Source organism: Aspergillus niger (genome assembly GCF_000002855.4).
Source record: "Aspergillus niger supercontig An12".
Taxonomy (NCBI): domain Eukaryota; kingdom Fungi; phylum Ascomycota; class Eurotiomycetes; order Eurotiales; family Aspergillaceae; genus Aspergillus; species Aspergillus niger.
In genome coordinates this window covers 1,163,713-1,178,057 of record NT_166527.1, presented here as the reverse complement: position 1 = coordinate 1,178,057, position 14,345 = coordinate 1,163,713, and the positions used below count along the sequence as shown (strand labels likewise).

The 14,345-nt window shown below is 52.1% G+C and overlaps 3 protein-coding genes across 3 annotated transcripts; 2 read left to right on the top strand and 1 right to left on the bottom strand.

Moving 5' to 3' along the window:
* Positions 1 to 78: 78 nt before the first annotated feature.
* On the bottom strand, positions 79 to 4,615 carry An12g04730 (uncharacterized protein; the record flags this gene model as incomplete). The annotated part of the gene is made up of 6 exons (XM_059750866.1): positions 79 to 1,097; positions 1,153 to 3,581; positions 3,644 to 3,837; positions 4,018 to 4,171; positions 4,492 to 4,562; positions 4,592 to 4,615. The coding sequence occupies 6 exons, from the start codon at positions 4,613 to 4,615 to the stop codon at positions 79 to 81; spliced, it is 3,891 nt and encodes a 1,296-aa protein (XP_059606435.1).
* Positions 4,616 to 5,146: 531 nt separating this feature from the next.
* On the top strand, positions 5,147 to 8,446 carry An12g04720 (uncharacterized protein; the record flags this gene model as incomplete). Its single annotated transcript, XM_059750865.1, has 6 exons — positions 5,147 to 5,510; positions 5,567 to 6,247; positions 6,338 to 6,436; positions 6,487 to 6,558; positions 6,609 to 7,801; positions 7,859 to 8,446. The coding sequence occupies 6 exons, from the start codon at positions 5,147 to 5,149 to the stop codon at positions 8,444 to 8,446; spliced, it is 2,997 nt and encodes a 998-aa protein (XP_059606434.1).
* Positions 8,447 to 11,265: 2,819 nt separating this feature from the next.
* An12g04710 (uncharacterized protein) lies at positions 11,266 to 13,932 on the top strand (the record flags this gene model as incomplete). Its single annotated transcript, XM_001395504.3, has 5 exons — positions 11,266 to 11,270; positions 11,340 to 11,811; positions 11,875 to 12,120; positions 12,174 to 13,482; positions 13,538 to 13,932. 5 exons carry the CDS (start codon positions 11,266 to 11,268, stop codon positions 13,930 to 13,932), a joined length of 2,427 nt encoding a protein of 808 aa, XP_001395541.1.
* Positions 13,933 to 14,345: the final 413 nt, after the last annotated feature.

Sequence of the window (14,345 nt, the reverse complement as noted above, 5' to 3'; positions counted from 1 at the left end):
GAACCGAATGAAGCAAGAACTGCAAACCAGAACAAATAGTCGTCAATCATACAGCCTACTGATACATAGCCCAACGCCTTATAACTGGATAAGGTCCACCTCGGAGAAGTCGGGCGGACTGCGGCTGAAGATCGTGTGGCATTTCCCATCCAGTGCCTGATACTCGTTACTGATCCAGATGTGCTTGCTGAACCGTTGCGTCCGGTACACCTCATCGTCACTGACCCCGAGGTCGTCACGAGGAATCCAGATCACCGGTCGTTTGGCACGCAAAGCGTCGTGTTGAAAAGCCCGTTGCACGAGCTGATCACGTTCGTCGGGTGTCAAGTCCTCCAATTCGTCGTGGATGCCGGCAAAAAGCGTGGTCCCAACATTGCGCGAAGGAGGGCCTTGGGCCTCGGCGTCTTGTGCGATCCTGTCGCGCAGACGCTGGACACTGGGTACTTGAGTATTGGAGTGGGCCTTGTAGTATGGTGACCGCCGGTTTGGTGATCGTTCAGCCCACGATTTTCGCTGCGGTCCGAGATGTGGCCTATGCATGATGTGGTGATTTTCCCGGTCTGGGGAGGAAGACTCCAGCGTCTTTAACTCGATATCGTGCGACATCCGGTCAATCTGATGCTGACGATGCTCGCGTTCAGCCAGCTGGTGCTCGATTGTATCATTGGGGTCCTCCTCTTCCTCATTTGGGAGACCCAGTCGGGTTCTCTGGGCCCGAGCAAATTCCTCATCACGGCGCACCGCGTCGTCCTCCAGCGTGATGGGTAGGTAACGGAACAGAGGGCCAAAAGCGTCGTTCAAGAGGATCTGATAGCCGGCAGTCAGGATGAGGACAATGATCATGATAATCGCTTGTCCTTCGCAGGCAACTTCGCCCTGCGTGTCCCGGACCAAGAAGAACAGTCCGATCAGACTAAGCTCCATGACATATAGGCCAGTGAACAGCTGATTGATGGCTCGAGGGAAAAGCAATCCACCCGTATCGAAGCGGAATTTGGTCACGTAAAGCGTATTATACCGGTAGACAAACCAGAAGAGACTGAACGTGATCACGTTGAAGATTAGGATAAGAGGTGCAATGACGCAGTAGATCAATCCTGGAAATCAAATTAGCGAAAGTCGTCTATGAGCAAGTAAGGGATTAAGGCTTACCAATGGACGCAAGAGTGGTGTACACTGGGAAAAAGGTACCCCATTGCATCTGATTCAGGTTGGTGGTTCGACCCCATTTCTTCCGCGCCGTCTTGTCCAGGATTGGTGCCAGAATGAACCAGCTCACCAGGTTAACGATCTGGACCAGCGCTCCAGCACTCACTGACATCGCCTGAAGAATCATATATGAGAAGAAGTAGTTGCTAGATGAGGGGATGTTCTGCGCCAGGAGTTCAGGCCAGCTGGTAACGTCGGTCACGTTGCTGATGATGGTCGAGAAACTGGACGAGATGGTCACAACCAAGAACAGCTGCACGAACAGGAATGCAAAGTAGTAGTTCTGAACGGTAAGCTCGACGGCCATACCCGTGGAGAGACCCTGTGTTCGACTGAGGAAGCGAAGGATCAGGGGTAGGATCGCCATTAGAATAGCCAGGAAAAGTGCAGGCAAGACACCCTGAATGGCAGAGATAAACCAACCGGGCAATGTAGAAAGCCAGGACAGCCAAGTAAACGCAGCTTCCAGGTATGACAGCTGAGAAAGCAAGCCAGTAAACGCCACGGGAATTGCCCAACCTATCACCATCCCACAGACGACGGCGATGATGCCAAACGTGCGCAGATAACGCTCCCACCACTTGATCGACATGTTGTCCCAGATAACATCGTCCGGTGAAATTTCGACGAGACGAGGGGCCATCTGCTTGGGGACGTGGTGACTGACTGCCTGACAAGCCATATGGGCGGCGACTTGATGGTTGAACTGGATAAAGGCTGAATTCATATGGGGAAACTTCTCCGGATTCTGTTGGTCAATTTCAATCTCCAGGTTCAGGCGCGCCAACTCCTTGCGACAATAGTCGATGGTGTCGACCTTCTTGCCGATGAGCCACAATGATGGCATCCAACTGAGGCCGAAAATTGGTAGCCGCATGGTATCGCGATCTTTGGGTCTGATGTATTTCTGCCATAGCGGTTCTCCAAAATCCTCGTTGTCAAAACCTTCATTGTAAGCAATGGGATACTCCTCTCCCTGTACCCGATCGCCCTCCTTGAATCCTCTTGCATTGTCGGAGGGGATCTTTTCTTTGATTGAATTGCCGCTTTCAGAGCCAGAGGCCTCCACCTCCTCGTTTTCCACAGGAGACTCAGGGGCCGTCAGGGGCAGTTCGTCAGGTTCACTGCTCGTCTTGGAATCCTTGGACAATTGGCTTTTCCAAAACGGCCTTTTTGGTCTGGACGCCGGTCGCGCTTCTGATGCACTACTCTCTGGGACGGGTTCGGCATGATCACGGGGATCCGTTGACCAGACCTGGGGCTCCATATCATCGGCGTTGTTGGCTTCATCAGTTTCAGGTTCGGAATGGTGAGCAGGAATAACTATAGCGTCGCCGGGAACAAATCCTCCTGATCGGGCCAATGTTCCGTCCAGTCCATGCTCGACTTTCTTGAAGCCCCCAATCATAGTTTTTCCCAGCTTTCCCATGCCCTGCCCGACTGCCTCTGCTGCCTCGACGGCAGGGTCCAACGGGTTTAGTCGTTTCTTTGGCCCTGGCTGTTCCGGCTTCTTTCTCGATTTAGTACGATGCAGGATCTGGTCCAGAGTGCGAGCTTGATGGGGGTTACCGGAGCTGACACCCCCATCCAGCGCCAGCGCTGAAGCCCTCCTATCGGCGTCTTTCTTCTCCTTCGTCTCCGCTGTGTTGGGGTTCTTTCCGGCTTTCTTAGCTTCAGCTCTCGCCTGTTTCAACTGAGCCTTTTTGCACTTGATAATTAGGTCGGTCTCTGCGGCCTCGAGTTTCAGAGCTAGCTCATCGCGCTGTTTCACCTTCTCGTTAAGATCGTCGAAATTGCGGTTGATCCAGATGTTTCGAATTCCGCCCGGGAAGACATCGAACAGTGATTCGAGAGCCTCTACGGAGAGCCAACTTTCGGGGATGGCTGTAACTAGAACGGTTGTCGCGGAGGCTCGCAGACGATGCTGGGGAGATGTCAAGTAGGCTTGACGGAGACGGATGTACCCTCTGAGCTCGTCAAAGAAGACGGCGCATACATAAAAGATGGCGATGACAGCCATGACCAAATGGCCCCAGTAGCGTGATGTGTTCTCCGGTTTGACATTGCCCCAGGCAAGTTGGTCAAGACCGGTGACGTTCCATTGGCCATCCGCTGCTGTACCATTTTTGTAGCTCGTGTCCTTGCCGTCGACTTTATTCAAAGGCAGAAGAACTGGCAGGATTAGGCATCCTAAAGGGATGAAAATTTTGAGAAGCATGCGCAGGTAGCGGAGAAAGAAGTAAGCGTCCAGGCCACATTTTTGTATGAACTCAGTGCTGGAAGTGCGAAACACGGGGCCGATCCATCGAAAGAAACCCGGCGGCGATGGTTGCGTACGCTCCCTATCTGAGACTAGATAGGTTCTTGGTTGGCTGGATACCGATCAGTCATCAGTCATGTCTCGTTCCGCTGTAGTTCCAGGCGGACCACTTACTAGATACGAGTGAGTTTGCCCTTGAGTAATATAAAGAGCAGGAATTCCACAGCAAAGACGACAATGGCAGTGGTTAGGGAAGCAACGAAAGTTCCGATAGAGATACCCTCCTTGTTCTTCCCACTGCCGCCGGCGTGTTCCAGCGCCGAACCAAGATCTGTCATAGTGGAAAAGCAGCGAGCACCACTTGGTAGCTCGAAGCAGGTGGTCGTGGTGGTGGTGGCTTATGGATGTAAGGAGCCACCAGAAAGGTGATGAATGAAGTCGTAGTAGTTAAGAGAGTTCTAGATTCAAGGTGGAAGGAGGAAGAAAGAAAGGTGTAGACATCACGAGGGAGGGCAGTTATACAGTTGAGTAAACAGCACGTCACAGACGAGAGCGACAAAATTAGTGGTAACAGTAGCAATTAGCAGTGCTCCATAGACGCCCATGAGATGAGGGCGGAAGTGGGGAGAACCAATCAGTGCATGTAAGGGGACGAGATGAACCACTGTTGGTGAGAAGACAGCGCTAACAGAGAGCAAAGACCTGGAGAATTGTCTAAATAAAGAGACAATGACCACCAGGGGGAAGGAATGGGGGATTAAGCGGATTAAGTCCAAGCCAAATAATGGAGATCCAGCGATGAAAGCGAAGGGGAAAAACGTGTTACAGATAAAAGAGACCAAACAATGACAACAGTGGCACCCACTTTGCAGCTCCTTCCCACCAGTCAGAGAAGCGTTTGGGGGGGAGCCCAAAGGCAGCAGGGCAGAAGCGCCATTTGATTTGGGGATGGCCGATCCTCACCGGGATGACATCAAGGCGCCTGCCGAAACTGCATGGCGCTTCCCTAGCTGGACACTTACCGTCTCACGCGCCAGGGTGGATGCTTCACCCGCTCGGGGGGTGTAGTATACCCCGTAGTTTCAGTTACAGTCTACGTAAGATATCTCAGTTGGCGCGTACTACGGCAGAATCTCTTGTGTTCATCATGAGAGTAGAATTCTTTAGCGATGAGGATAGAATGAGAATAAGGGGTTTTGTTGGCAGACATCATTCTTTCATTCTTCGTTGCTTTTCCAGTTCGGTGGTTCCTGCCTGAAAGAGGAAGGTGTGACCCTGGCCCTGGTGACCCACTGTTCGATTCTATTTCATGACTGGCTACCAGTAGAGGAGGTGGCGGTGCAGCCAGCCCTAAAAGTTCCCAGCCCCACCAGCCACAGAGGTCATGTGGAAAATGTGGCTTTTGTGTCACGCTGTCCCAAACAGGAAACCACTTTACGCGGTGGACGCGTTGCAGCGCGTTGAGCTCGACGAGAAGAGAATTTGTTTTCCCTTTCAGGCCCACTTCGAATTTGTGCCTCAAACTCTCCATCGCAACCACAATCATCCACCCCAATCCACTTCCTACTATCTTTCCCTATCTAATTACTTCCCCCTCCCCCCCTCCCTCCTCTTGTCGGTCCTTTTTTTTTGGTCCATTTGTTTCGTGGACTTGTCTCTTCATAGGACCGGCTCATCATGTCAGACTCTCCAGCCTCCTCTCGTCGTAGGGGTCGTCCTGCTAGGGATTCGGCCGTCTCTTCTCCGGCTCGCTCGACTCGCTCGACTCGCTCGCAGCAACAACGCCAAACCAGCAGCCCTACCCCGCTTGGTGATGAACAATTACAGACCACCCCCCGGGCGTCGAGGCGGATTCGGGGCGAGGCGCCCGTCCCTTCCTCCTCCCCCATGTTCTTCCAATCCTCCCCCATGAAGGGGGACAGCAGCAGCGCAGAGACCCCCGATATTCGAATGGACGAACCGAGCTCCCCCGTAAGAGCTTCCTCCACAATGGACGATGGCGAAACTACCCCACGAGGAAACGGTGTAGCTGCCCTACGAGGTATGTCCGGCTTGATCTGATAAGCTTTCTTCTTATATATGCTAACATGTAAACAGACTCATCCCCCATCCGATATGTCTCCAGCTCCAGTCCTACCCGTTCCCTAGGTCGCCAAGCAGGTCGCTCAGACATCCCTAGCAGCAGTAGTGGCTTGTTTGTCTCGTCGCGCTCCAACGCCGATGGTCACCGGGGCACCTCTCGTCGCAATGACCTTCATTCGGGAGGGTTTGGATCGACCCCCAGTCGCCGCCGCAGAATCTTCGTTGACGCCAACGGCATGCCTACTGCCGATGGCGAACCGCAGTCTGATGCGACCTTCTCCAACATTCACCCGGATACCTCAGAGGCTGAGGCCTTGGGTGGCAGCTCCACCCGCGTGATTTGGGGTACCAACATTTCCATCCAAGATTCCATGTCCGCCTTCAAGAACTTCCTCTATAACTTCGCCACCAAGTATCGACTGTGGGCCGATGGAGCTACGGAAGATGAGACTCGTATCATGGGAAATACCGCAGAAGAAAGAGAGTACATCACCATGCTCAACACGATGCGTCAGCTCGGTGTCACCAATCTCAACCTCGATGCAAAGAATCTCAAGGCATACCCATCGACACAGAAGCTGTGGCATCAACTTCACGCATACCCCCAAGAAATCATTCCTCTGATGGATCAAACTGTCAAGGATGTGATGGTTGAGCTGGCAGGCAAGGAAATGCAGCGCCAGCGGGCTCATGCTCGTTCCAACCACACCAGGGATCTCAGCTCGGCTCCCGCCGTGCCCAGCTCTGATGCGCTTATGAGCGATGCTGCTCGGGCTCCTCCGGCAGAGATCCAGGACCTCGTCCAGGAAGTCGAGTCCAACGCCTACAAGGTCATGCCTTTCGGTCTTGACTCTACCGTAAACATGAGAGACCTTGATCCTGCTGGTATGTCAATAAAGCGCCTACAATGATAGTTCAGTGCTAACGTGCCTTAGATATGGACAAGTTGGTGAGCATCAAGGGTCTGGTGATCCGGGCCACGCCCATCATCCCAGACATGAAAGAAGGTGAGACTCGTGCCTCATCGTTGATGTTGCTCGACTAATATGTTCTCTAGCCTTCTTCCGCTGCCAGATTTGCAACCACAGTGTTCAGGTCGATATTGACCGTGGTCGTATTGCGGAACCCACTGTCTGTCCTCGTCAAGTCTGCCAAGCCAGAAACTCAATGCAGATTATTCACAACCGCTGTGCTTTTGCCGACAAGCAGGTGATCAAGCTGCAAGAAACCCCCGATAACATCCCTGATGGCCAGACCCCTCACTCGGTTTCCCTCTGCGTGTACGACGAACTTGTTGATGTCTGCAAGGCCGGTGACCGCGTGGAGGTAACTGGTATCTTCCGATGCAACCCGGTTCGGATCAACCCTCGCCAGCGGACACAGAAGACGCTTTTCAAGACCTACGTCGATGTTCTGCACGTCCAGAAGATCGATCGCAAGAAGATGGGCATCGATGTGTCGACCGTTGAGCAAGAGTTGTCGGAGCAAGCAGCTGGTGAGGCCGAGCAGACGCGAAAGATCACTGCCGAGGAGGAGGAGAGAATCAAGCGCACCGCCAGCCGACCCGATGTGTACGAGCTTCTCTCTCGATCCCTGGCGCCCAGTGTCTATGAGATGGATGATGTCAAGAAGGGCATTCTGCTGCAGATGTTTGGCGGCACCAACAAGACGTTCCAGAAGGGCGGTAACCCACGCTACCGTGGCGACATCAACATTCTTCTGTGCGGTGATCCATCTGTCGCTAAATCTCAGCTACTCCGATATGTTCACAAGATCGCGCCCCGCGGTGTCTACACCAGCGGCAAAGGTTCATCTGCCGTTGGTCTTACGGCTTATGTGACCCGCGATCCTGACACCAAGCAGATGGTTCTCGAGTCCGGTGCCTTGGTTCTCTCGGACGGCGGTATTTGCTGCATCGACGAATTTGATAAAATGAATGAATCGACGCGCTCCGTTCTACACGAAGTGATGGAGCAGCAAACCGTGTCCGTTGCCAAGGCAGGTATCATTACCACCTTGAACGCTCGCACTAGTATCCTTGCCTCTGCGAACCCCATCGGCAGCAGATACAACCCGAACCTCCCGGTCCCGCAGAATATTGACCTACCTCCCACCCTGCTGTCTCGATTTGACTTGGTTTATCTTATGCTCGACCGGACAGATGAACAGGAGGATCGTCGCCTGGCCAAGCACCTTGTCAACATGTACCTGGAGGACAAGCCCGACAACGCAAGCAGTGAAGAGATCTTGGTAAGTCTGAACGGATGTCACCTGTGTAACAATAGCTAACCTGCACCCTTTTCACAGCCCGTCGAGTTCCTCACGGCCTACATCACGTACGCTAAAACCAAGGTGCACCCCGTGCTTACCCCTGCTGCCGGAAAAGCCCTCTCCGATGCGTATGTTGCTATGCGCAAGCTTGGAGATGATATCCGGTCAACAGATCGCCGTATTACCGCCACTACGCGTCAGCTGGAATCCATGATCCGACTGTCGGAAGCCCACGCACGCATGCGCCTCTCGTCAGAGGTGACGGCCGATGACGTCGAAGAAGCCGTGCGCCTCATTCGGTCGGCCATCAAGCAGGCCGCGACGGACTCCCGCACCGGTCTCATCGACATGGGCTTGCTCACCGAGGGCACCAGTGCTAGCGAGAGACGCAACCGGGAAATGATCAAGCGCGGTGTGCTTTCCGTGGTGGATGAACTGGCCGGCTCAGGCGGCTCAGCTCGGTGGGCTGAAGTCTTCAGACTTCTGAACGAGCAGAGCAGCGCTCCCTTGGATAGCAACCAATTTAGCGAGGCAATTTACGCTTTGCAAAACGAAGGCATCGTGAATGTCATTGGTGAGGGTGCGCGGAAGAGCATCCGGCGCAGTGCACAAGCAATTGCCTGATCTCTCTCCTGCCTCAACGGTGGACTAGCTGATGAGATACGATGCCATGGAAATACATAATTACTGGATGGGTGCGAGTTTCAATTATTTCTTTCCCTATTTCTTCCTCACATGTCAAGGGAAGACGGTGTCTGGTGTTGGGGTCGATCGATATACGTATTGCAACAGAAGAATAACTATGAATGTATCTATCTAACGGGCATCATCACGGGATTTCTAGTAACCACATGCAAAGGAATATGATTGGACATGACTAGTCTCTCAAAAGTTACGGAACGACTCCCTCTAGCTTGAGATGGAATAACAGGCTAAAGTAGTACGTGCATTTCTCGCCGCCCTTAGTTGGCTTGTAGGGCTCGTAGCAGCAGCCTCTTCTAGCTAGCTACTGGTGGGACTGCCTGAAAAAGTTTCCCACGCTTGGACTACTACTAGTCGGTCTTCGGTCTTAGATCCCCTAGTATGAAAAAGATCGGAACTGGTGGCGGGACACCGACGGCCAGTGCAGGGTTACTAAAGGTGTCTTGAAAATACCATATAGTGCTATAGCAAGTTGCATCTGGTGTGAAATATACTGTTGCCACAGTCCCACCCGATTCCACTGAAATACAGTATCAACTAGTAGTCATACTGGTCAATGCCTATGCCTCTATTTCAACTAGGAGATGGCCGGTGGCCACTGCATTAAACAGCAGAGACTTTTTGTACTCTTTGGAACTAAGCAATCGTTCTTCTTGTATTCCACGAGCTGAGATCTCATGAATTTGAAATCATGATGGCCTTCTATGTTTAGTAGTAAGATCATAGTAGTATGGCACGATGGATCTTGAGAGTTCAGTGCTGCGGACTTGTATTAATATATATCGTCAGTATCCATTCATTTGAAGACGCTGAGCCTCCTACTACCTCTCAGTGATCCTGATATGCAATTACGTACCTCAGAGAAAATGAATGAACCTACTGGAGACAGACAAGAGGCCTCCTACAGAACGTGACTACTTAGTCCTGCACCGACCAAGCTTCTAGTGCAGCCCCTCACATTACACTTGACTAAATTGCAGAAATACATACTAGACACTTTCCCCAACAGATTCGGATTGTTCCCAATCATAACCTGGCCGGAGAATGCCAGACTGACTTGTTTCATACATACATACTGATTCCTTGCAAGACTTCCTGCCCGATCTCGGCAAATTATAAACAATTGCCCGGATTCAAGCTTCAAATAAACAGACAGGAAAAGGCAGGTAATTCGTTACATCGAGGAATGACACACGGGTCAGACATAGGCGAGAAGGGAAGCGAAAAGGCTACTAGACTCCGTGGGTATGTATACTTGGTACTAGATCCATACTTACATACAGACAGACAATGGGACCGTCCTGTTAATTAACAGCTAAAAGGAGAATTTACTAGCGTGCCGAAGAGGAGTTTCATCTTGACCTCGTTATCGTCCTTGCCGGGGCGATGAAGCCGATTGGTTGTGGGACCAGGCCCCAGTTTCTGCCGCGACGATGATCGAAGATCCAGGCCTTGATGTTCCTGCACGTTTAGCTAACAGTGGCGTTGATGGGGGGTTGATATGTGTTACTGTTACCTTTTGGATGCATACCGGTGAGACATTGACACATACTACAGAGTACTATCTACTAGTAGTAATTGGTCTTGTGCCGGCTGGGATTGGAACCAGGGAGCCTTTTCCGGGTCCTATGGAGACTAGTACTCTAATAGATAGATCAGCGGGCAAGACGGCGAATTAAGATCGGAATGGGTGAGACGGTTTGCATGTGAGACCATCTCTTAGTCTAGCTGTTATCGACTGGTAGACTAGATGGTAAAGGAAGCACCAGACACTAGATAAATAAGGGCCCATTCAGAAGGGGGGGGGGGGGGCTGGCTTAGCGGTACCGTTGATATGCGAGTATACCCATACTAACTAACTTTACGTGCAAAAGGGTGAATTTGCAGAGCTGGGAGGTATTGGAAATTACGCGGATGTATAACGTGGGATGGAAATGGTGAAAGAGGATGGCCTCGTATCGATAGGCAGGTCACCGAGCTAGTCCCGAAGCGGGAAAGCGGTGGTGAGGTAGAGCAGCACCTGCGCAATCGAGTGGCTGAGAATGCATCAAGCAACGGCTCCCCGACGAGCTATGATTTAGAGCAGTTTTTAGGGTCCTCTCCATGCAAACTGGAGCATGTCTGTCATTCTCCCCGATTCCCCGTGGCATTGGGGCGTGTCTTGTCCTCCATTTGCACCTTCTTTTGACATGCGGTTTTACCTAGGCAAAATGATCTAGCCCAATGGTAATGGCACGGGACTGGAACCGCAGCTCGGTATTACCGGTACACCAGACCAGAAAAGCAAGGGCCAATCTTTTGGCCGATAGCGTTATCGGCACGAGTCACGGGTTGACGTCGACCGGGCCTGAGGTCTCCGCCATCCTGGGACGGGCCTCTAGCAAGCATCATGAGCTTCGACCGGCTCTTGTACATAGTCGACGCTCTTGTCCGTCTCCACTGCTGGCTCCCTGCGCCTTCGTCTAGTAATTAGCATCATTTCGACCACATTAGGTCCTTTTCCTTTGCTACTCTCCTTCGAGTTTTTTTACTTTTTTTTCGGCCCCCCTCCTCTCTCAGCTTTCTTTTTTCTGCTCGCTCTCTCTTTCTCACGACCTGCTCTACCGTCAATCATGATCTTTTCCTCCGACCTCTAACCAGCTCTCCCCATTTATCCTCCAAATCGTTATCGCCCCTGACTCACACCCTACTTGCCTCCTCCTATTCCTATCCCAAGAGCTTAGTCAATTGACTTATTCACTATGAGGTGTGTAGCAAATTCCCAAACCTTCGATCTGATTGGATCGCCTAGCTGACCGGTTCGTCCCTTGTCTAGGTTCGGGGAGCACCTCCGATCTTCTATGATCAAAGAGTACTACTGGTACTACATTGCATACGAGGATCTGAAGAAGGCTCTCAAAACCGGCTATGTCACCGAACCTACGCCCGAGAACGCGAGGCCCGACCGCCAGGCCTGGTCGGAGGACGATGAGAAGCACTTCGTGACCCTGCTGGAGAGCGAATTGGACAAGGTCTTCAACTTCCAGCGAATCAAGAGCGCCGAGATCGCTCGTCGCATCCAAGCCAGCGAGACAGAAGTCAACGATGTGGTTGCCCGTTTGGATAATTCCTCCAGCTCTCGCTCAGACAGCGCCTCAAATTCGCGTTCCAGCCGGAGACCCCCTTCCGACGAAGACTTCTTGTTGCTCGAGCAGGTCTTGAGTGACATCATCGCCGACGTCCACGATCTGGCAAAGTTCACCCAACTGAACTACACAGGCTTTCAGAAAATCATCAAAAAACACGATGTACGCTTTAATTTTCATGCGCTGCCCGAAACGCAACCTCGGTACTAATTATTCTGTTCTTAGAAACAAACTGGGTGGCACCTGCGGCCAGTCTTTGCTGCACGACTGAATGCGAAGCCGTTTTTCAATGACAATTACGATGCGCTCGTCGTTAAGCTTTCGAAGCTTTATGATCTTGTCCGTACCAAAGGTAACCCTGTCAAGGGTGATTCGTCCGCCGGAGGCAGTCAGCAGAACTTTGTCCGCCAGACGACCAAGTACTGGGTTCACCCTGACAACATCACCGAGCTGAAGCTCATCATCCTCAAGGTATGTCCGATAACACCTGTCATATCCTTCAAGGTCCTTGCTGATTGGAGCAGCACCTTCCCGTGCTGGTCTTCAACCCTAGGAAAGAATTCGAGGAAAAGGATGCCGCCATCTCGTCCATCTACTACGATAACACCGATACCTGGGAGCTCTACCAAGGTCGCTTGAAGAAAACTGAGGGAGCGGAAGCCATCCGACTGCGCTGGTATGGTGGCATGGAAAGTGACCAGATCTTCGTGGAGCGGAAGACCCATCGCGAGGACTGGACGGGAGAGAAGTCTGTCAAGGCGCGTTTCTCTCTCAAGGAGAAGCACGTCAATGCCTATCTCTCCGGTCGCATGACCGTAGAGAGCATCTTCGAGAAGATGCGCCGGGAAGGTAAGAAGAGCGAAGAGGAAATCGACAACTTGGAGCAACTCGCGCGTGAAATCCAGTACCGAGTCATCACGCGAAAACTGGTCCCCGTGACCCGATCTTTCTACCACCGAACTGCCTTTCAGCTTCCCGGAGACGCTCGCGTGCGTATATCCCTAGACACGGAGTTGACGATGACCAGGGAAGACAACCTTGATGGTCGCAGCCGGGCGGGAGACAATTGGCGGCGGATGGATATTGGCGTGGATTGGCCTTTTCCCCAGCTCCCTCCAGAGGATGTGGAACGCTTTCCTTATGCCGTGTTGGAAGTCAAGCTTCAGACGCAAGCGGGCCAAGAGCCACCGCAATGGATCAGAGATTTGACGGCCAGTCACCTGGTCGAGGCGGTGCCCAAATACAGTAAATTCATCCACGGCACGGCCACCCTCTTCCCCGATCGCATCAATCTTCTTCCCTTCTGGATGCCGCAGATGGACGTCGACATTCGCAAGCCGGCTACACGCAAGTTTGGCATCCAGCGGCCTCCGGCCAGCGCACCCTTGTCCACCACTGAAACACCCGAGGATGACGAGTCAGACGAGGACGAGTCGAATGAAGCACGCTGGGCTGAAGACACGAACCGGGCTGAAGCCACGACTGCCGATCAAGAAGCCCTGTTTGCCGATACCGATGGAAATGCTTTGGATATAGAGGAGCGAATCGCCGCTCAACCGCTTCCAGGAGATGAGGATTACCCGTTATACGATTCGGATGCAGAATCCGTGGATTCGGACGAACTGGAGGAAGCGCGCCGTGTGGGTGGGACATACTACTACAAGCAGTTGGCAAAGTACTACGCCCACAACGCAGGAAATGCCATGGTACACTGCTTAACAGCACTCATCCCTCGCCCCCGTCCGACCAGCATGCCGGCCCCGGAACAGAACGGAATTACCGTCATGGGCAACAAGCGCACGGTGAAGCGCTTTCAAGCTCCCAAGGGCAAACGTAAGTCAATCCCACATTTTTTTGTATTTTGACCACAAACCCCTAACAATCACAGGCATCCACGTCCCCGTCCGTGTCGAGCCGAAGGTCTACTTTGCCGCAGAACGCACCTTTCTCTCGTGGCTGGAATTTTCCATCCTCCTTGCTACAATTGCGGCTACACTGTTGAACTTTGGAGATGACTACATCACTTTCGGGTCTTCTTGGGCCTTCACCGTGCTGGCTGCGGTCGCCCTTCTATACAGTCTCATGCTGTACGTCTGGCGTGTGGACAAGATCCGCAAGCGTCGTGACGTCAAGCGCGTATACTACGAAAAATGGGGACCGACCGTCGTCGGTCTCGGACTGGTGGTTATCGTCATGGTCAACTTTGGTCTCCGGGCTCGCCAAGCCGGATTCTTGGCTAAAGATGGAGACCTTGACGACGCTCCTCACGGAGGAGAGCTGTGAGGTTTCTTCGAATTCTGGGTATAAATTGTTCCGACGAAGTGATCTATCTGAACGAGTGAATCCGTTTCGTTTCTAGGGTATCATCTTTGTATTTTCTCTGTCCTTCCTCTCATTTGGAAAGGCTGAAAGAGAAAGCTGTACTGATTCTTATGGTTTGATTGTACAAAAGCTTGTGTATGATTTGTTTTTCCTTCGGTTGTTCCGTTCAGATACCAGATCCTGTCCTGCCCTGTCCTTGATGAATTGGTCTAGTTGCGAGGTGAAGAAACAGAAGAGAAGAAAGAACCAGAAATTGATTTGATTGGTTGGTTGGTTGGTATAATGTTAGTATAGCGGTTGACAGACAGTCAGACAGTAGTTAGTTATCAATCACTACAAGAATAAATTGATATACAAATGAAGCAGCTCCCAAC